This window comes from Hesperophylax consimilis, chromosome 26 (genome assembly GCF_061612785.1).
Source record: "Hesperophylax consimilis isolate HC1 chromosome 26, BYU_Hcon_1.0, whole genome shotgun sequence".
NCBI classification, from domain to species: Eukaryota; Metazoa; Arthropoda; class Insecta; order Trichoptera; family Limnephilidae; genus Hesperophylax; species Hesperophylax consimilis.
The window spans coordinates 15,766,235-15,789,038 of NC_142861.1; the positions used below are offsets into that span (position 1 = coordinate 15,766,235).

At 35.5% G+C, this 22,804-nt stretch overlaps 1 protein-coding gene across 1 annotated transcript; it reads right to left on the reverse strand.

Moving 5' to 3' along the window:
* Positions 1-603: 603 nt before the first annotated feature.
* LOC149411190 (protein O-mannosyl-transferase Tmtc4-like) lies at positions 604-21,155 on the reverse strand. The gene is made up of 11 exons (XM_089647208.1): positions 21,139-21,155; positions 20,735-20,989; positions 19,632-20,064; positions 15,400-15,693; positions 14,163-14,365; positions 12,561-12,744; positions 11,582-11,898; positions 8,499-8,640; positions 7,616-7,730; positions 4,303-4,491; positions 604-1,130 (listed from the first exon to the last, which is right to left on the reverse strand). Coding segments are annotated over exons 1-11 (2,259 nt in total). The 5' UTR covers positions 21,141-21,155; the 3' UTR covers positions 604-1,005.
* Between the last annotated feature and the right edge of the window lie 1,649 nt (positions 21,156-22,804).

Here is a 22,804-nt window from a genome sequence, read left to right on the forward strand (position 1 = left end):
ACGCGTTGCCATAGAATTTCAAGCCGCCACTCGTTGATTTCAAGAGCCGAGCGTGGAATTCCAGAGAAGCCGTCAGTTGGTTTTCGTGGCAGGTGGCGAGAGGACATCGGGATCGGGCTGCTTGAATGTCGGAGATTAATACGCGCACGTGAGCCAAATTTGATTAATCCACATGAATTAGACACATCTCTTAGATATCACCATGAATATAAATTCGTTTAGATAAGTTTTCTAGACTGGCGCTCAGTGGTGATGTCTTATTTTTAGCTTCATAGTTAATATAATCATACAAGTTAAACATCGTGGCCGAATTCATTTTACGTTGGCTGTCTAGTAGTCAACCACTCCTGATGATTTAATAATAAGTATTGCTCTTGTATTCAAGTTAAATCTCAAATATACCCCATGTTGTTTATCACAATTAAGATTGCTGTATTCATTTCATTCCCTTCATAGCTGCCAGCTAAAGTAGAGCAAATAACCGGAGATACGGTAAGTTGTATTTATACGTGATAATACACGTTACAAGCTAGCCATTTTAATTTCAAAAGGTTGAAAGCAAAATAAAAAATGTTTTTCAATAAAATGAGTAGTATATATATTATATTTAGAATCACAACCATAATAAAAATAAATATTTATTTTTTAGAATAACTTAGTGAGTAAAACCTCAAATTGTAATATTTAATTATTGAAGACAATATTAGCGATTCCTAAACGAAAATCTGAAACAGAAAAATCATAAAAGGATATGGTCGCATCTAGGACTCAAACCCAGGACCCTTACCTTGCCGGGACACCGCTCTACCACTGAGCTAAAGGGACCTTATCCTTAGTTCCTTCGGTCATTTTTAGCTGTATCATACTTCGAAATATATTGCATTTAGTTCGGGTTGAATCTTTTTGAATTGAATTTCTGTTTCAGATTTTCGTTTAGGAATCGCTAATTTTGTCTTCAATAATTAAAAATAAATATTTTAAATATGTATCAGCATAACTTCTGTGTTATTTGAGTTTTTCTAGTTTCCTCAGATTGTCTTTGGCACTGTTCAGTTTAGGATCAACTTCCAATGCCTTTTTATACATTTCTATGGCTTTATCTGACTTCTTCCACCTGTGATAAAGAACACCTGAAAATAAAAATAAAATAATACAGGCACAATAAACCTTACTCATACAACAGACCAGAACAAACTTAGCTACCTGGCTATTTAAATCTGGTCACCAAACGTGGCCATTTTAAGCGACGTTTCAAGGCTAAACGGTGGTTAAGACCAGGTTGTAAGCACCGGGGCGATACCGAGAGTATATGCCACTCTGGAACGTGCCGCCAATATACTACATATTATTTTAAATGATTAATTTGTGAAATGAAACAAATCGATCAAATAAAATTTTCGTGCGCACGCTGGGTTTTTAAGCAGCGAACTTAACTTATTCATAAATTTAAGATGACTCAATTACTATTAAATTTATTGTGAAATATGAGCACATCCGTAGAATGCTGCCTGGTCATCAAATAATAATAATATTTTTTTTACTGAGATGCATTTTATACCTAGCAAAACCTGGGTGTTGATAAAAATTTAGGAAAATTCCTAGAGCTGCTATCGTTAGTGAATGTCAAATGTTTGATATAACCGTTAGGTTTAACTCCGATATTGACACAAACACAAACAAAAATCTAAATAAATAAAGATGTTTGTTTGTTCAAAATCTTAAATCTCCGAAATTTCTTCACCGATTGCTTTGAAATTTTTACACAACGTTGCATTCGAATACGCGTGTGTTTTTATATATCTATATTATATAGATGTCACCTGTGACAGGTATAAACACACTTAAAAAAAAAAAAAAACAGCGCCATCTGTTGGAAAAATATGTTTTTTTTTTAAAACAGTGCCATCTGTTGGAAGTAAAAGCAACACGCGCTATTCTTTCTCTATCTGCGCAGACAGACTGAGCTACAGCAATGCGTGGCGGGGTAAAGCTAGTAATAAATAACAATCTTTATAATACTAGGGAATCCCGACGTTAAGGAGTTCCGTCTATTGAGAATTATAACAGCAGTATTTTACTTGCCACCGACAGAATCACTTGAGCTTTTGGCCATATCAGATAGAAACGTACACAAAGACATCTAGCAGGAAGGTGTAACCGTGCAACTCAACACAATGACAATTCAACACATCTTTAAAAAGTGATAACAAAGACATGGTTAAATAGGTTATATATGTTAGGTTTGTAGATTAGTTTTTATTCATCGCTTTAAATGATTTTATATGACTTTTTAAAGGTGTGTTGAATTGTCGTTGTGTTGAGTTATCATGGAAGGTATGTAACTAATAGATCATTACAAATCATTCCGGAAATATAACGGTTATACCTTATTAAAGGTGTGTTGAGTTATCATGGAAGGTATGTAACTAAAAGTTCATTACAAATCATTCCGGAAATAAAACAGTTATACCTTTTTATTAATTTGACGTCAAGACTGGTAAAATGATATTTAGTTGACTGCGTTGCATTGTGCTTAATAATATTTGTTTGTAGTTACTGATATTATCAATTATTATACAGGTGAGGCAAAAGTAATCACCTGATGTTCTTTTGCTGTAATTTTTTATTTTTATGATAAACTTTGGTACTGCTTGTGAAATTTGTTTGTTTAACTGTTTGAGTGCCAAAAAATTCATACATTTGCTTGTAAAATGCCACCAAAAAAACATTATTTTTTATGAAACTATATATTTTTTTAAAACCCCATAAATTCTTTGAATTTTCAAGGATTTCGATAAATCAAAATATGATATTGGTTTAGAATCACGCGGAGGAGGATCCCGAAGTCCAGGCGTTTCGAAAAAATGAGAATTTTCGGTAGAAAAATTGGTTCCGGGAAGTACATTTGAAAATGAGTAATTTCCGGTGTTACTCTCCATTTCTTGGTCACGATCCGAAGAATTACTGGAAATTCGCATCCTGCGGTTGGGAAACACAGGTATGACATCACTGACATCACTCTCATCAGAGCTACTCTTACTCGAACTTGAATTAGAGGAGTGGAAATCGTCGCTCCCGCTGTCAGACATTTCAGAGGACGCCCTCGACGTTATATTTTTTCAATTAACTAAAATAAAAAAAATAATAAATGAATCTGAAATTTAAACGGTTTACTACGATCTTACAACTATTAAGATAATATTAGAATAATATTTACCAACGCCGCAGCACCACACCCGAAACGCGCGAATCAGAACACGACTGACGCAATCGACGGAAATCGACGATCGGCAATCTTCGTTAAAACACGAATCGACGAAAGTCGACGATTGGCAATCAAACGGTTAATCCATTAGAATTTATTCCATCAAGCCGAGAAAATGATATCGGCCAAGTGGCCGCCGCCAGAGTTGATGACCATACGGGCCCATTCTATGGCATTTTCCATCACTCTTGCCAGAACTTCAGGCGACAAGTTCTCGCATTCCTGGCGAATATTCTCCTTAAGGGCTTCAAGAGTCTGAGACTTGTTGACGTAAACCCGCGACTTCAAAAAAAAAAGTGTGGAAAGTGCAGTCTGGAACGGTTAAATCGGGTATATGGCCGGCCAGTGCAAATCACCAAAACGAGAGATTAAGCGACCCGGAAATGCTTCCTTCAGAATATCGGTTGTGGCTCGAGCAGTGTGCTCAACTTGACAGTGCAACAGCTAACAGCTGATGCACTGTCTGCACTTTGTAAGGAAACACCTTCAAATCTTTCACCAAAATTCTGCGAAGGGACCGCCGGCTAATGCCCAATTGCATGGCACGTCATCTGGTCAATGTTCCGGGCTCATCTTCGACATCTTGGGCAACAGCAGCGATATTCTCAGCAGAACGGCTGCTCCGGGGGCGGCCAGCCTTGGGAACATCTCGTGTTGTACCAGTCTCTTCAAGGCGAGTGGCCAAACGCCGCAGTGTTTGCCCAGTTGGTATCGGACGGCCAGAAAATCTGCAACGAAATTCACGCTGCGCCAACACAAGCGACGAATTGTTGCGCAAAAAAATGGAAACAATTATTCCGTGTTCTTGCGGAGTAAACCGATTCATGTCTTGTCGATTTCTATTCTGCGTTTGTTTACTTCACAAATGTCCAAACCGAATTGACATTTGGCACCATTTGCAAAAGTTATAGCTTTTTCCAATAGGGTGATTACTTTTGCCCCACCTTGTATCTGTAGACGCAAATTTTCGTCATTAGCATCTAGCGTTGGAAGCATCAACCTGTTAGCTAACGGCTAGTTATATTTTGACAAAGTACCTAAATTAGCATAATAGACAGCTTGCACATTGTGTTCCTTGAGCTGGATAGCCCTCAAGAAGTGTTCCTCAGCTTCCAGGAACTGTCCCTTCTTCCCGAAGAGGTTCGCCACGTTGAAGTGAACCGAAGCAGCGTTGGGTAGCGCCTGCAAAGCCGACGGAGCAAGAAGAAGACCTCTATCTATTTGCCCTGGAATATATAATAAAATGAAAATTGCGGGTTTGAATTAAGGTAACACAATTAACACACTTCAGGCGGTCGGTCCTACTTGAATTTGCTGTCTGATAATTTTATATAAATATTTTATATCTCTTTGTAAGGGTTCCAATTATATGTATTTAAAAAATTGTGAACCAAGCCTTTACAATTTTTGAAGAAAGTTTTGTCAAAAGGAAACTATATTAAACCAGTAGAACGGGTAATACATCTTTACACCTATCGTACAGGAGATATTTTTATTTTTTTATTTTTTATTTTTATTTTTTTTTATTTTTATTTTTTTTTATTTTTATTATTTTAATATACATGATATGGGTTACATTAATACATACATATTTTGCAAGATGTGGAAGATATGGAAGATGTTTTTTTGTAATGATTTGTGCTAAAATGAAAAGAGTTTTTTTTGTAATACAATCAAATATGTACATTTTTTACAAATTTTACCAAATGGTCCAACACCGACTTTAAATTCGTAAGAGTCGTATTACAAAAGTAGGCTTTAATTTCAGACAATTATTTTATAGTTGGGGTGTGGTGAGAACAATATAAAAAATTTCATTAAAATATATGCATTATTTTCAAAGACAAGGATGTTTAAAACGAAATCCATTTTCTCAATTGAAACCATTGTTTTCTCCCGCATGAAGTGTGTCAAGTCGGGGTCTTTCACAGAAATTCAAATACAACATTGTCATCAAATGTTCAATCAGCGCCATGTTGTTTTTTTGACGTTTGAAAGGTTAAATGCTGATACTAGATCTGTTTCAGCTTTCCATCAAATTGTGATTAGCTGACGAAGATGCGCTTTTCTGCTGATTACAATTTGATAGGAAGCTAATAAAGGAAGCCAATTTGACAGCCGTATACATCAGGCTAGGCTTGCATTCAATAAAAGGTCGAAAATAATAGAATCGAATAATATAGACCTAAAACTGAGAATACTCCTCATCAAGACCTATGTATGGAGTATCTCGATGTACGGCTGCAAAACATGGTGCCTATCCGAAAGAGATAAATGGAGACTAGAGGCTTTTGAGATGTGGTCCTATAGAAGACTGTTAGGAATTTCCTGGAGAGACCATATTACAAATGAGGAGGTTCTCCAAAGAATCGAAGGAGGAAGGCACCTGCTCAGGACCTTGTCCGAAAGGCGTGCAAGATGGATCGGCCATGTTATACGACAAGAAGGCCTCTTCAATGTCATAATGGAGGGTATGATCGAGGGGACCAACTCTAGGGGACGCCCACGCCGAGAGTACCTGGAGGACCTGCTGGTGGACGTGCGCTGCTCATCATATGCAGAAGTCAAAAGAGCCGCACAAGACAGGGAAGAATGGAAGAGGAGATTAGATGAAATGCTAAAAACTAACCTAAAATCGGCGTTTAATGGTGTAAGTTTCAAATGCCAAATAAAACAAAATGGCGCTGATTGGCCATTTGATGTCAATGATACATTTGAAACGTGCTGTGAAACGCTTGAATAATGTTTGAGGCGATGCCTTATTATTAGAGACACACCCATTCATAGCATTAATGATATTTTCGCGAATTGAAGTGATAAATGGTGTTTTTAGCGAACCTTAAAGGCTGTGCAGGAGGCAAAGAACCAGGTTGTCTCAACTCAAATAAAAACACAAATAAGATAGAGTTGTCAGAAGAGTTCTGTGAAACTGGCATCTCATATGCTGAACCGTCAAGACAAAAGCACTAATCTATTTTTTGAGTACGCAGGTAAAATGTTCAATCCTACGATTGTAGGTCAGAATGTACAGCGATCAGACGCTATTCTTTTAGCAAGTAAAAGTAGGCTTGCACCAAAGATATTAGAAGAACGAGATATGCTATGTTGGCCGCCGGACCGTAGGCGGAGTACTACCTAATTAGGGTACTTTGAATACTATCGGGACGTGTACGCACAGAAATCTGTTCTATGTATTAGTGCGGATACCTTAGCGTAAGCGAAGGTGTGCAGTAATATTGGTGAACAAAACCGGCGACACTGGGCAAAACAATTCCACACAGTATGAACTGCTCATAGCACATCTCCTTCTTCTATTATCTTTGGCTTGCACCAACATTCAAATCTGTTGATGACAGTAAATTCCTGGAAGGTAACAACTATTTTCAAAGACAGCTTGTAGAGCAAGTGAGGGATGGAGTCACTGTAGACATAATTCAGCTACTATTTATTAGCTGTAAACATTGTTCACAGAGAATTTGCTGAGGCAGCTCTGATGACTGTGAGGACCCCTGTGAATAATGTTGAGGCAGATTTTTTAGTCGCTATAATCTTGTATTGACAGATCGTAGAACGAATACATATGTCACACTCTACTGTAGAAACATTTTTTTAAATTTTTTTTTTATATTAACTCCACACAGGAGGCCCTGAAGAAAATAATTTCCCTCAGGGCCTATGTCATCTTAGGGGATGCTGTGTGGAAAGTCTTTTTGTGGAGAGGAAGGAGTGAACATGGGTCTTGAAGAGTCCCATGTTGTAGGAGGGAGGAAACACAGAGGCCGGCAGTTCGTTCCACAGCCGAGCTGTTGAACTTTTGAACGAATCGTAGAAGCGACCCGTTCTCATGTGACAAATGTCAACTGTGTACAAATGTTGGGCGCGCGTTTGGCGTGTATCCCGACTACGCACCGGTGCCGAAGGGATCAGTGACGCTAGTTCCTCAGAGCATCTTCCATTGTAATACCGATAGAACAAGGACAGCATACCTACCTGACGCCTGTGCTCTAAAGATTGCAGTCCGTTTGTTAAGATTGGGGAATCTATCAAACGGACCGCCCGCTTCTGCACAGAGTCAAGGGTTTTTTTCAGTTATTTAGGGGCTCCGGACCAGAGATGGCAGAAACATGTGCCATGTTGAGTTTCAAACAAAAATACAATAAACATGTTTCAAGTGATTTTGATAATTTAATTGTTTTCCTCTCTTACCGACTCCCATTCCTTGACGTTATCCTATTTAGCTATAAACGCTATGAAAACGCAAAATTAAAGCTATTTTTTTTTCAATAATTAATGCTAAATTTCTTAAAAATTAAAGCTATGAATGGGTTTCTCTACTTATTATTTACTTACCTGAGTTATCAAGCAGAGCCAAGGTGTTGCTCCAGGCCACTATGTGCTGAGGGTTGATGGAGGTCGCTTTGGACCAAGTTGTGAGAGCAAGCTCATATTTATTTTCCTCCAAATACTACAGTTAACAAAACAATAGTTACATTAAATTATAGTTCTATTCTTTCTACAATATTCCCGGTTCTACTTCTCCGTACGGTGGAGGAGGTTTGGTGGAGTTCTGTAATGTTTTTATTAATATTTAGTTCAGATAGTTCTGATAATTAGTCATAGATGGCGGTGAAGCACGGTTGGGTCCCGAATGGTTCCGATGCCACCCGAATGGTTAACGATTGAGAGGCCGAGAGCTCATTGTATTTCATATACTTCCGCAGAATAACTTATAGATTAAAACAGATTCGGTCGTGTGTCCAGTAAGACTTTATTGTAATTATCTACGATAATAAACTTCTTACAATCTTGGACGAATCAAGCAATTATTGAAGACTCCCGTACCCAATATATTTAACCTTTGGAAAACCTTTCGTTCACCAGTGACAAGAATTTTTCCCGCCGATAAACCGTTCATTCGCTGCTGGCATTGGAATTTCGCCCTATCTGGAATTTTTTTGAAAAAAAAAAGTGAACTTTAGATTGACGAAGAGTTATTTTTTCTTTTTTACTTCTACCATCATGTAGAATCACCTCCCGAAGCTAGCACACTTTACCCGGACATCCTGTATATCTCACCTATCAAATGAGATAGTATAACTTTGTGTCAGGCTGGGATATATATCTCCCAAAAAGATTCTTGCGGGTGTTAATTGTCTGTTAAGAATATCTCCCAAAATTGCCGAAGGGGTCAAAAACCTATTTTTGCAGTTTTTTTTGTTGTTGAATTTCTTACCAAATTGCCCAAGTTATAAAGGCAGTCCGCATATTCTCTCCGGTACCTCAGGGCTTGTACATAGGCCTTTTCTGAAGCAGCCGGTTGCTTCAGGTTGGCCAACACAATGCCTAGGTTCATCCAGGCGGCGGGGAAATCTTCCCTGTAAAGTGAAATTTTTAAATGTATTAAATACTAGCTGTAAACTGTGGCTCGGTCTGTCTGTGCAGATAGAGCAACAATAGCGCGTGTTGCTTTTACGTCCAACAGATGGCACTGTTTAGAAAAAAACAACATGTTTTTATCTGTCACAGGTGACATCCATATAATATAGGTATATAAAAACACATGCGTATTCAAATGCAACGTTGAGTCAAAATTTAAAAGCAATTAGACAAGTTAGATATTATTTATTTTACAATTAAACAATTACCAGTTAGACAAGCGTACAAAGAAAACATTAAAACTCCGACAGTAAATTCAAGCTTTGGACAAAGACACTACCAATACCATGCTATAAAAGCTTTCAACAGTGTAAAACTTGAAATTAAAATTGAGGAAAATAAAAATAAATTCACACACAAAATTACAAAATGGATTAAAGAACAAAAAAGACAATATTACCAAAATGTCATAGCATAAAATAAAAATAGAACCTACACGTAACACACAAAACCAATATAAACACACATCACTCACAAACACACAAGATTATTTTCATTGTATTACTTTTTAATTTTAAATGTATTATTTTCTTTTTAAATGTATTATTTTCTCTTTAAATAATATGTAGATTATGTTTTACTATTATAAAATGAAGGCCTCAGCACGGGCAAGCCACCCAGTGAGGCCTACATTACTGGAAAACATAAATTGTAAAAAATAATGTACCAAATAAATAAAATAATAAATTGGTGAACTTTCGGAGATTTAAGATTTTGAACCAACGAACATTAAAATTTTTATTTATAGAGACAGATAGATGTCAATGTCATCTTTGGGGATGCTGTGTGGGGTCTTTTTAAGGAAAGTAAGGAGAGGAAGTTCAGAGAAGGAAAGCGGTATGATGGGTGGGAAGGAATCTGGAAATTTGTTCAGTTTTGCGAACAAACAGTCATTAAATTTTTTCCTTTTGGGAACAGCTCATATGGTTCAATAGAAATCGATGTGTCTCTCTTACTGCTAATGGTAAGAAATATGGTGCAAACTGTGTTAAAAAGAGAAAACACCACGCTTTATATTCAAATCTAGAAGTTTTCACAGAATAATTAAAATGTATACTTCTGTAAAACCAAAGGTGAAAAGAAACATCAATGAAAATTTGTGAATTTTTAATTAAATTACTTTTACATGAAACTACAAAAAAAGTGATGAGACAATAACGTTTTTAATACATTTGTTTAATAAAATATGTGGGTTTTTATTTTTATCAGTAATTTTAGTTGGAAAAAGGTGAGCCATTTTTAAAACTTTTTTTAATTTTGTATTAAATAATTTTATACAGTGGTGCCTCACACAACGAACGCCTCGCACAGCGAATGCTGCACACAACGAACTTCCTTTTCGTTCATTTCACGATTCATACAACGAACTTCGCTTCACACAACGAAGTCGCCCGATCTTCTACGATCACTGCCGATTAATTGCATCCTCCCGCGCAGGCAGTCGTTAGACTCGTTAGTCACTGCGTAGTACGCTTAACTTACGCACGTATCGCAGCAATCGTTCTTCATTACGAATTAAATCGCACACGTATCACGGCAGTCGTCCTTTTAAGATAAACTCAACATTTTTTTTATATGATGGGTTCTAAAAAAAGCAGGAAGGTGATTTCTCTTGAAATGAAACAGGAAATAATTAGAAGGAGTGAATGTGGGGTAAAACAGTGTGACCTCGTCAAAGAGTTTGGCCTCAACAAGACCACCATTTTCACCATTTTGAAAAACAAGGATGCAATAAAATCAGCCAAAGTAGCCAAAGGAGTATCAAAACTATTTAATGAAAAACATAGATCTTCAATCCACGAGGAAATGGAGAGGCTATTAGCGATTTGGATTAAGGACAGGCAGGTGAAAGGTGACGTAACAACCCAAGATATTATCTGTTACAAGGCCAAGATAATTTATGAAGATCTAAAGAAAAACATCCCTGGAAGTAGCAGCAATCAAGATAATAAAGAAGATTTCAAAGCCAGCAGGGGGTGGTTTTTTAGATTTAAGAAAAGGTATGGAATCCACAGCGTTAATATGCATGGTGAGGCTGGCAGTGCTGATAAAAAAGAAGCAAAAAAGTTCTCTATTAATTTTCAAAAATTTATTATGGATGAAGGATACTGCCCACAACAAGTGTTCAATGCCGATGAAACGGGTCTTTTCTGGAAAAGAATGCCGAGCAGAACATTCATTACAAAAGAAGAGAAGAAATTGCCAGGACACAAAGCCATGAAGGACAGACTTACCCTTATGATTTCGTCTAATGCCAGCGGAGACCTCAAGATCAAACCTCTATTGGTTTATCACTCTGAAAATCCAAGAATTTTTAAGAAAAATAACGTTATTAAGTCCAAATTGCCCGTCCATTGGAAGTCCAATCAAAAAGCCGTCATCTTACCATATTTTATGCTACAGAACGAATTATTTTTTTTAACATGTATTGTTATGGGAAAACGCGTTTCACATAACGAACTTTTCGCATAACGAACTTGCTCCTGGAACGAATTAAGTTCGTTGTGTGAGGCACCACTGTATTTCAAAAGTTGTGTTTATTTCTAAGGATAGAATTTTAAAGTGTATTACATCACCTTTCAAAAACAGTTTTTTTGGATTTTATTGTAAAGCGAAAATACGCATAAATTCTTTAAACTTCCGACAGCATTGTATAATGTATAACGGTCAATATGCCAGAGGTTCAAGTGGTTAAGCTTTTGGACAATTTGTGATCAGCAGAAAAGCACAACAGTCATGTTGTCATGCTTGTTATAGAAGCTAAAGCTAAAACAGACGCCAAATGTAAAAAAAAAACAAAATGGCGCTGATAGGCCATTTAATGACAATGTTACGTTAAAATTTTTGCACCCCGACCTTAGAAAAACAATTTCAACTAACTTAATAATCAAGGCTTCCGTCAGCAAGTTTTTCGCCTCTTCAAATCTGGACTGATCTTTCAGCAAGTTGGCCAGGTTATTCATGGCTTGATAGTATCCAGGATGTAGCCTTATGGCAAGCCGGTATGCCTGCTCGGCTGTGGCCACGTCTGAGCGGTCGCCGGCCTCCTTGGCAACGTTGTAATGCACTTTGGCGTTGGCCGGACACACGGCCACGGCGGACGCAAAGAGAAGCCGCTCTGACCGCCACTGGATGCTGCGATCCAGTGAGCGAATGGCCATAACTATGATGAGTAGGACGAATGATGATTTCAGCAGCTGGTGATAAGATATTAAAAAAAAATTAAATCTGTAAAACAACAAAGAAAATATTCAAAAATGTAAATTAAGATAGTTGTAGATATTCTCAGTATGACCCTAGTGAAATACCACCATTCAGGATCGAAAAGTTCCTTGAAATGGCTTTAGCTATGTTTAGTTACCAGAACTGAACAGCCAGGTACTTCGTAATCCACAAATAAAATTCATTTCCACTTCTCCACTCCCTTCAACTGCACAACATTCCCCTCGTCGGGGATGCTACTGACGGTTCCCACCAACTTTGGATGGTTGGGAGTAGTTGGTACTCTTATGCGGTATTCATATTTAAAAAATATAAACACGGTGTCTAGAAACTCGTATTACAATTGGGAAACTCCTGAATCTACATCACATAGAGAATCCAAAATAATTTTTTTTATCAATTTGAGGACTTTTTGATTTTTTTTTTGTTTTAATTTTTTTTCCTTATTTTCGGCAACTAAAGAGTTAAAAAAATAAATCTTTTTGAATTAAAAGGACGAACGAACGAACGAATGCCAAAATAGTTGTAGTATAAAATCAACTCCAAATTAAATATAGATTCACCAGTTTCCCGCTTGTACTATTAGTTTCCAGACACCATGTATTTGTTATTATTGTTAATACATGTAGGTACCTACCGTTTGCCATCTCCGACAAAGAGAATACTCCATCAGGTTCTGGAAGCCAATGACCACCAGCATACAGAAGCCCAGAGACGAAGTGTAGAGGATCCTCTCGGCTACCACAAAACCAACGGGCATTAGCACATTGCTGGCGGGAAGGAAGGGAAGAGTCAGGATACTGAAAGAAACGGTGTACAATCTGAAATATAAGAAAAACAATTAATATGTTTACAGTACACTCTCACTAATCAGGCAAATATCCAATATAGAAAGCGGCAGATTACAGGGCTACATACAAAATACACTTCAAATTAAAACAGATTTGTCGTGAAAACAAAAAACACCTCTATTGATCTTGGCCAAAATTTAAATTTTTTTCATGTCTATGGTTATCGCACACTTATCAGCTCAGCATCGGATCAGCATCCCCTCGTCGTCAACCAGCTATCAACTCAACACAGGCACATCACCGGAGTGGCACAACACCTTCGAGGTGTCGGCACCGCTACGGTTAGGCTATTGGCCTTATACCGTCACCTGGGGGAGGTATAACGTGAGGCAATGCCATTACGAAGGTGACGGTGGAGGTGTGGGTTGCAAACTTTCAAACAAAGAATACTGAACGGCACGAGGTGAGACGATGCTGATCTTGTGCCGTGGTGACGTGTGCAATAACCTTTAGGCTTACGAGAAGACTCTATTTTGTAAATTTACTGTAAACAAAAAACGTAGCAGAATGAAATGAACAGAAACACAAGTGACAGTTGCTAGAATACACATAGCACTAACGGAAATGTCTTAAAACAACAATAATGAACCCTGATGATTGGTAAAATGGTCAGCTCTAGCAAGCTAGATGGTGGTATAGTAACCGAGGGTGCAAGATTAAAATACCCAGCCCATCGGTGTACAAAGCTTGATTACTGAATTCGATAAAGGCGATAGAGGTTGATAGAGGATTCAACTGGTAAAAACAACTGCGGAATATAGTAGTTGTCAGATAATTGAGCAGCGATTACTAAGAGAGTACAGAACATTACATAGAACAAAAACAATTAAACAGAGCTAAGTATCGAAACAGAGTTAGCAGTGTACAAATCAGTTTATCACCCCACTCTCACATATGGTCACCAAATCTCGATGACGAACGAGATAATACGTTCCAGGGTTTAAGCTGCCGAAACGAAATTTTTGAGAGCGGCAGGAGTTACAAAATGGGGTCAAATAAGAACCTTGATGATCTGAGATAGGAACATCAAACCCCTGCTACTCTTCGAAGAAAAGTCATAATTGAGATTGCTTGATCAAGTATTAAAAAAGGCAAAAGATGGAATTCCACCCAAATTGATTCCAATCAAATGATTTCGAATTCAGAGGGAAAATGTTCAGTGGGCCGTCCCGTGCAAAGTTGTGAGAAGTAACTCCAGAGACTGTTCGAGGAGAGGTGGGGTCTACTTTGGACGGAGGCCACCGTGGTAGTACAGGACAGATACACCTGGAGGCGCATGTCGAGGTGATGGGTTCCAGAACCGAATAGGGCAAATATCTCTTCATTGACAGGACCTTTACCACTGTATACATGAATTTAATCAAATATATGTGTATTTAGGTACTTACTCTCTACATTTCTCACTTCTATGGCTTAATGTTCTATAAGCAATTCCACAGATAAAGCCCCAGAATATACCAACAAATACTAGCCTCGGGTCGAGCAACGATTTCAAAATCGGAATGCATCCCATCGACCAATCAAAGCACAACCATTGCGGCCATATTAAAATAAGTAGGTTCAGAAAGTAGAGGTAGTTATATGTCGTAATCTGAAAATAAACAAAATAATCTTGAACACATTAAACAGATGTTAGTGAAGTATAGAACTCTTCACATTGTGACACAGATAGACAAACTAGATATTATCACAATACAAAGCAAGATTTCCCTGTTCGTTGTGTTGTATTTCGTCCCCAACTAAAAGACATAAATATGCTTTATGTCATATCACAATATCCCCTCTAAAACGAAGTCAATAGACACCGCCCAGCATAAAATTTGCTTTTCCTTTCCTAAACACACTCATTAAAGAACATAAACTGGATTTTGGTATAAGTCAGAATGTTTTTTGTCGCTCACTATGCAATTGAGGATATTTTGTATCACTATAGTTTTAGCAAGGTCTTGACTTGACTTGACACTTCTATTTCATTTCTATTTTCTTACGTTTTCCCTGTTTGTCTCTGCATTTACAGGGTTTTCCAATAAGAGGTGTTATCGTATCTGTGTTCCCACAGACAGTTCTCCAACTCGTTGTCAGAGATTATAAATAAATGGTTCTTTGTGATAAATCAGGGATTTATTAATACTTCGCGTATTACAATGGTGACTCGATAGTCGATCTAACTAGAAGCTGGCTAATTGAGATCTGAGAACAGTAAGTTTATCTGGGAGCATTCTCACTGGCCTTGGCGACTATTAGCCACTAGCTGCCATCTTACGGACTTCCACGCAAGCTCTATGCACTGCCCTCTATGAGTGCATCTGTGAAGCTCTTACTTCCCAACAATAGATAATATAAATAAAGGGAGATATGGCATGGAAGCGTGTCGACTGTCACCGAGGCAAATTGTACTATCTATTAAACTACTATCAAAGCGGCTACAGAAAGAAATGGGCAGAAACAAAGGTGGGGCGCCGCTGTGCTTAGATGCGATTTGCATATAAGTATGGGTGAACGATGCTGGTAACACTTTTGTGTGCGCAGTTTCATATTAACAATGTTTCACGGGCCATCTCCCTTGTTCCTGTGATTTAAAAGCTGTCCATTTGTCCAACCTACGAAAGGAAGAATAATACAAACCCTGGTTATGAAGGATTCGCTAAATGCTGCGGGATTATCTGTTTTTTGAAACACAGGTCCTTTAAAACCCATTATCATCATTCTTGTGTAGAGAAGAATTAATAAATAAATATACAATATGATTTGTCTTATTATTAACTGTTTATAACTCTTCACAAATTTCCATATTGTTTCACTTTTATCATTATGACTAGTTTTAGGTTTAATAGTTACTATTACTAATGGAATATTTTGGAAGACTTTCGTAAGACTTATCTTATGTATTATAAATGTATCATAAATACTGCAGATAACCTGAAATAAAAACAAAATTCATTAATCTTTTGAGTAGGAAAAATATATTGCTCGAGCTACCAACTTAAGGTCCCGTAGTAAGCGTTCAAAGATGGTTTGAAAGGGAGATATGTAAATACGAATATTAAAAGGAGCGCGCTAATAATAAAAAAAGATAATAATTAAGCGAAAATGGTGAAAATATATAATAAAACACGACTCGTTTGAAAAAGAACAAAAATCTCCCGACAACTGCTTAGTTGCATTTAAATATATACTGTGAATTTTTTCATGCCTATAACATATTTAATAACAGAACAAAACGTGTTTTAAATAATTTTCGGAGCTTACTTTGCGATTTTTTTCTATCGAGGGAATTTTATATATTTAACATTTCGACTCGTTTGAAATAGAGCAAAAATCTCTAGACAAAAGCTTCAGTTGCATTTAAAAATACACTGTGATTTTTTTTATGCCTATGACATATTTAATAACAGAACAAAATGTGTTTTTAATAATTTTCGATTCCTTTCTATCGAGGGAATTTCATATAATTAATGTGTAGACACAACAAATGTATAGATATAATATTCAAAAATAACATATACTTTTGTGGAACTTAAAAACATAAAGGGTTAATGAGAAACTTGTTATAAATCAATAGAAATTGAGTATGCGGGTGCTTAACTGTGGAAATACAAGCTATAAATTATTTATCTGTAAATTCTATAGCAGTAACTACCTAAGTAGCAATTATCTCAAGAGAATTTCAGATAAATCAATTGTAACATTGTTCATGTTACAAATGTACAAATTGGCATTTAGCCTGAGTGCTGACACAAACATAATTTTTTTTTTTTTTTTTTCTTTATTCATGAAATATTAATGTGTACAGTTTTTACATGCTTTTCGACTACCACACTAGACACACGCCCGTATTATGGTAGTCGAAATTTATATACATAGGTTTATATAATTATATAAATGTAATATTTGATAACTTGTTAATCTAAGTATTTTTTTTTTACATGCAATGTATGTGTATAATAGGTGACACTTTTACTGGTTCCCAGTTCAGTAGATTGCTCAAGTGTACATCAACCGTATTTTAAACTGTTGATATTAATGAGATAAAATGAACACAATCAGCAAATAAATAGGTTACTTTACTTGTTAAAATAATGAAAATAAAGTAGAAATTATGAAAATGAACTTGTTGAAATAATGAAAATAAAGATTAATTAATTAATTATTAAACTTTTTTCTTTACAGAATTGAATGAAAAAACAAAAATGACTAATAAAGAAAATGAGCTTAATTTAATGATGGCAGGCATTCCTTGAAAAAGTTCCTTCCCTTTATAAATAACCAATTTTGAACACTTATGACATACAAATTGTGAGTTTTTGATTTTCTGATATCAATACTCAGCGAGTTGAATATTTTGGGAGCAATATAAGAAAACTGCCGCTGGGCGAAAGCTGTTTTCGTTTGGGGAATTTTACAATTTAGGTGTGACGAGTAACGGGTGTTAATTTTTTGTTGTGTTTTATTCACCAAGTCATTTTTCCGTATGTATATGAGAATGGTCTTAACATATAATTGTCGAATATCTAATATTCTGAGTTTTCTAAAAAGTGGTTCTGATGGGTTTGTTGGCTTACATTTGAATATTATCCTTAGTAACAGTTTTTGAATTAAAACCATGGGATGAAGAATCGTTTTTGCACAACCTCCCCATCCCACTATACCATATGTAGTAATTGATTGAAAAAGTGTAAAGTATACACATCTTAGTGTTTGTAGGTTAAGGATAGATCTGAGAGAGTAGAAAATGTAGCATAATTTGCGAAGCCTTTTTGTTGTAGAATTTATATGGGCCTCCCATCGCAGTTGATTGTCTATAATGACCCCCAAGTACTTAATTTCGTTTGATATTATAAGGTTATCGCATGAACAATTTTTGTGAGGTGATGTAGCCATGTTGAATTTCTGTGAACATGAATGTATGGTAAGTTTATGATAGTTTTGAGGGAGATTAGGTTTGCGTATGGAAAAAAGTAAGTATTTAGTTTTCTCAATATTTAGAGTGAGGAGGTTGGAATCTAACCAGTGTTTTATTTCATTTATACCATGATTTGCTTTTTCAAATGTTGAATTCAAATTTTCATCTGCAAATATTATAACCGTATCATCGGCAAAAGATATTATAGTGCCACCAGTATCCAAATTGCATAACGAGTTAATGTATATTAGAAACAGAAGTGGGCCCAACACACTGCCTTGGGGCACGCCATATGTGATTGGCAAACTTGTACTTCTATACTCTTTAGCGGAGTTAATAATAGTTGACTGGGACCTATTTGTTAGATAGCTCTCAAACCATTTAAGAGGAACACCTTTTATTCCTATCTGTGAGAGTTTTTTCAAAAGTATGTGGTGAGATACAGTGTCAAAGGCTTTAGCCAGATCCAAGAATACAGCGAGGGGCTTGCGACTTTTATCGAGGTTATCAGAAATTAATTTTGTAAGAGCTGCAATTGCATCTGATGCACTAAGACCTTTGCGGAAGCCGTATTGGTTTTTTGACAGGATTTTATTTTCTTCGAGAAACTTGTAGAGCCTTTGTTTTACTGTTTTTTCGATTATTTTAGAGATTGGACTCAGTAGAGATATTGGTCTATAGTTATTGACGATTGATCTGTCCCCTGATTTAAAGATAGGAATAATTGTTGAATGTTTTAGAGTGTTTGGGAAAAGGCCAGTTCGAAAACTTAGATTTGTGATGTATACAAGGGGCTTAGCAATGATTGGTTTAAGGTGTTTAATTAGTTTAGTGGATATATTGTCAACTCCCGTGGAGTGTGTATTTTTGAGTGAATTGATGATTTCAGTGATTTCTTGTTCTGTTGTTAGTGTGAGATTGAAAGGGTCATAGCTCAGATTATCGAGAAAGATAGTATTTGCAAGATTATTTTCAGACTTGCTATTTCTTTTTAAAATATTATTTGCTAGATCCGATCCGATTGTAGAGAAGAATTGGTTGAAGTGATTTGCGATTGTTTCTGAATTTTCGGTTGCATTTAGTGTTTTATTTGTGATGGTTATTTTATTTATGGGTGTGGTAATTTTGTCGGTGTAGCATATTTCTTTGACAATGTTCCAGATTTTTTTATTATCATTCGCAGCTTCCTCTATCTGTTTCCTATAATAATCTTCTCTGGCCGTACAGGTTATTTTTTTACATGCATTTCTGTATCTTTTATAAAATAAGAGAGATTCGTAATCAGTGGGGTTATTTTTACAATATTTATGAAGTTTATCACGTTTGCGGATACAGTGTAAAATACCAGTAGTTATCCAAGGTTTTAGTTTAATTGTACGACTACTTTGATTGTTGTGTGTGTGGGATGTGGCATTTTTCAGATGCTTATGTAGGATGTTGATGAGAGATTCACACGCTAAGTTTGGATCGCTAATTTTGTAGAAATTTGACCAGTTTTCATTGGAAACCAGTTTGAAGAGAGTGTCATAAGAAATTTTCTTTAGTTGTATAGTGGATGCTGGTAATTTTTGAATTTTATGAGAAATGGAGGTGATAGTAGCGTAGTGATCTGTCACAGTGCACTGATATATGAGAGATTTGATATTTAGCTTACATTTGACAAAGACGTGGTCTATGCAACTGGCGGATAACTCTGAGACACGAGTAGGGGCTGTAATAGCTGGGATAAATCCTTGAAGAGTTAATAAATTTATGTAGTCGTTTGCTTGGGGATGCATTGTATTTATAATATTAATATTTAGGTCACCAATAATTAGAACATTTTCATGATCTCTAATACATGCCAGAAACTGATTAAGCGAGTTTAAAAATGGTGTTATATTGGAAGTGTAATAATGTTTGTATGAAACAGTTCTTGAGTGCATTTATCTAATAACAATGTAAATATTCTTACCAATGCTGTGACACCAGTTTCCTTGCAAAGTATAGCTATTGCCGCACACAATAGTGCCATAACAAAATGCAACCATCGTAAAAAAACATCTTTAAACAAATGCACACCCAAAATGGCCGCAGTATTCGCTTTACTTCTGCCAACAGATTTGTCATAAAACAAAATGCACAAAAAGAAAAATAATGCGCCCAAAACGTCTGCCCGTCCGACAATTCCGGAAACTGCTTCCACATGAATTGGGTGTGCCGAAAACAAAATGGAAGACAAAAATGGAATATCATTCCAAATTCCAGTTTTTTTTGTTTTGCTTCCATTTTTCCACATATTAGTAAGTAAAAGGTATATTGTTATGCAGACCAATGTATGCAGAATAAGATTTGTGATTTTGAAATGGAACGGTATTAGTTTTTCGCCGCTCAGATGTCTGTTTATTCTGTAAAAAAAACAATAATACAATAATTATTTTTTTGATCAACAATTTACTTTGTATTGATTGTTAATGCTTGGTTGATATTATTCCGCTACGTTTGATTTGAGTGAAAAATGCCCTGATGACAGTCAACCTCTGATAGAAGAAGGCACGAGATGAAGAAAACTGTAAAAATAATATGGTAATTATTTACCTAACCGCCGCACTTAGTTTGGGTTAAGTAATTTATGCGTGTTTAGATTGAAATGAAACTTTCGCAAATGTCAATCTATACTAAAAAAATCCAAAAAAGCGGCAAAGGGATCGTTTCATAAGGGAAATTTTGATCTTTGATTGAATAAGAATGGAATTTTCATGCATCTTTCTTTAGTAATTAAGTGTGTTGAAATGAAGTGTAATTTCCGTAATCTGTGCCTATTGAAAGTGTTAATTTATCATAACATCTTTCATATTAGGTTCATCTTGTAATCTCTTCTTTTGGAGGTAAGCCGTCATCAGGGCAATCTCCGCGTTGAGTTGCTTCCTGAGCTTGAAGCAGCTCAACTGAATTGCGTTTGTATCAGTCGCAACTTACAAAGCCATTATGCAGAGTATTTTGAGGATGCGCCTATTACTTTTAATTCATATTTCACCAAAACAAATAAGCTTATTATTTGTAAAACTAGATACCTACCTGAAAGTTAGAACAGTCAAAGGCCTGTAAGATTTGTGACTTAAGTTACTCTTCATGTTGGTGCCCCAAAAGTCATTATGAAATACAGAAGACACAGGAGTATCCAATTTTAAGTCGACATTCTTCACAATTGCTTCAGAATCGTCAAACACGAAATCTCCGTCCAGAGAAAACATGTAAATTGATGCCGAGAATATCAGCAATGATATCACCCTGATCAAAGATATCATTTTGAATGAAGTGTTTAGATAATACCTATAAAAAACATTATTGAAACATTAAACAGCTTCCAGTTAAATCGAGTGAATAAACAAACTTCTCCAGTTTACCGGCAAAATCAGCCCAACTGTCAAAAGTCAAAACAAATACAGCCATTTTATTTTACTTATTAGCTGTTCACTCACATATTATTTATGTTACCATTCCTGTATTTAAGTAAGAACTAATCTGATTATCAATGGCCGTAGCTATGACTCCCTACCAACTTCGACTTACATCGAATCATTAGTCTTTATTGATTGTTCTATTTATAATACCTCTCAAGTCCTACAAATACTAAAAGCTTGTTAACAATCGGGCGTAAAAAGAATTTTGTACTATAAATATGCTTTAACACTGTTCATGTTTTACACACTTATTATAATAAACATCCACTCATTACATTGTAGCTACTCATATTCTAAGTGCGTACTTATTTTTGCTATTATTTTTTTTTAATTGCTGTAAAAAATATTCTATTTCTTTATACAGCTTACTATTATAATGTAACTAGAAGGCGTCAAAAAAACTTTTAATAAGATGCCCTGGCAAAAAAAATCAAATAATTTAGGTACAAAAATTTTATGTTTAGGAACTGATTGTATGTGTAGGAAGTTGGTAATAATTTTTCATGTTAATTAAATAAAGAGCAAAAGCTACGGTTAAAGCCTCATTCACATGAAAAACAACATCATTTCAAAGGTTCTTGAACTTTTCTTCTTTTATTATTGCCTTGAATTATTATAACAAGGTTTCGTTTATTGTCTATGCGTAAATTCTGAATGAAATTTCCGGTTTAACGGGGAAGTGCTCTTGTAACTTATAATCTAATAAAAACACTAAAAGCTTGTGTTTTGAATAATTCTGATATAAAATAATCGAAGAACGAATATTTCGTTTGTCGAGTAATATTTGGAAATTGAATTTTAAAGGATTTCCGATATTTTGTAAGTAGCTGTTGGGTTTTCATTACTAGTTATTTTTGCAACAACAATTTTCATGTTAAAAGTTTGTAGCTTATAAATATTTTGATGGCTTTTACTTAAAATAATATTGTTTTAACGATTGATTTGAACAACCTGTTTACTATAATATAATATAATTAAGGACGGGTTTTTTCGGAGAATTTGAACAATTCATCAAATTTCAACGTTCATTTTCAAGTTCTGTGAAAGATTTTTTCAAGTTCTGTTTTTATTTCAGTTTTGTCAAGCAACTAGCCTACAATGATATATAGTAACAGAACTTGAATATGACTTTCACAGAACCCGAAAATGAACGTTGAAATTTGATGAATTGTTCAAATTCTCCGAAACAACCCGTCCTAAGTTTTTAAATACTAACAATAAATTCGAGAATATTTTGAGACAATGATAGATATATTTAAACGCGGATGAACACTATTGTTGCCTAAGTTGCTAGTTTTCAAAATGTTTTTATCGTATTGTAATTTGTTGTAGGTTTTGTAGCTTGACATACATTGATATTTAAAATATGAAACGATAGAAATGAAGTTATATACAGAAATTTTGGACGGAAAAATTTGTGTAAATTTTGATTTGCCGGAATCTACCATTAGATAGTTTTATAAAGATGTGTTTTTTTAACTAAACACTTGCGGACAGTTTATTTATTTCGGCGATCAGATAAAACAGAACGGTGACACGATAGAACATTCAATTTTATTTCAAACTATAACTTCATTATTTGATAATTTAATTTGCTCCCATTTTACAGTTTTATAAAATAAAGTAAATAAAATAATAAAGGTGTACATTTAGTATTTTAACCAGCGATAAGTGAGCATATTTG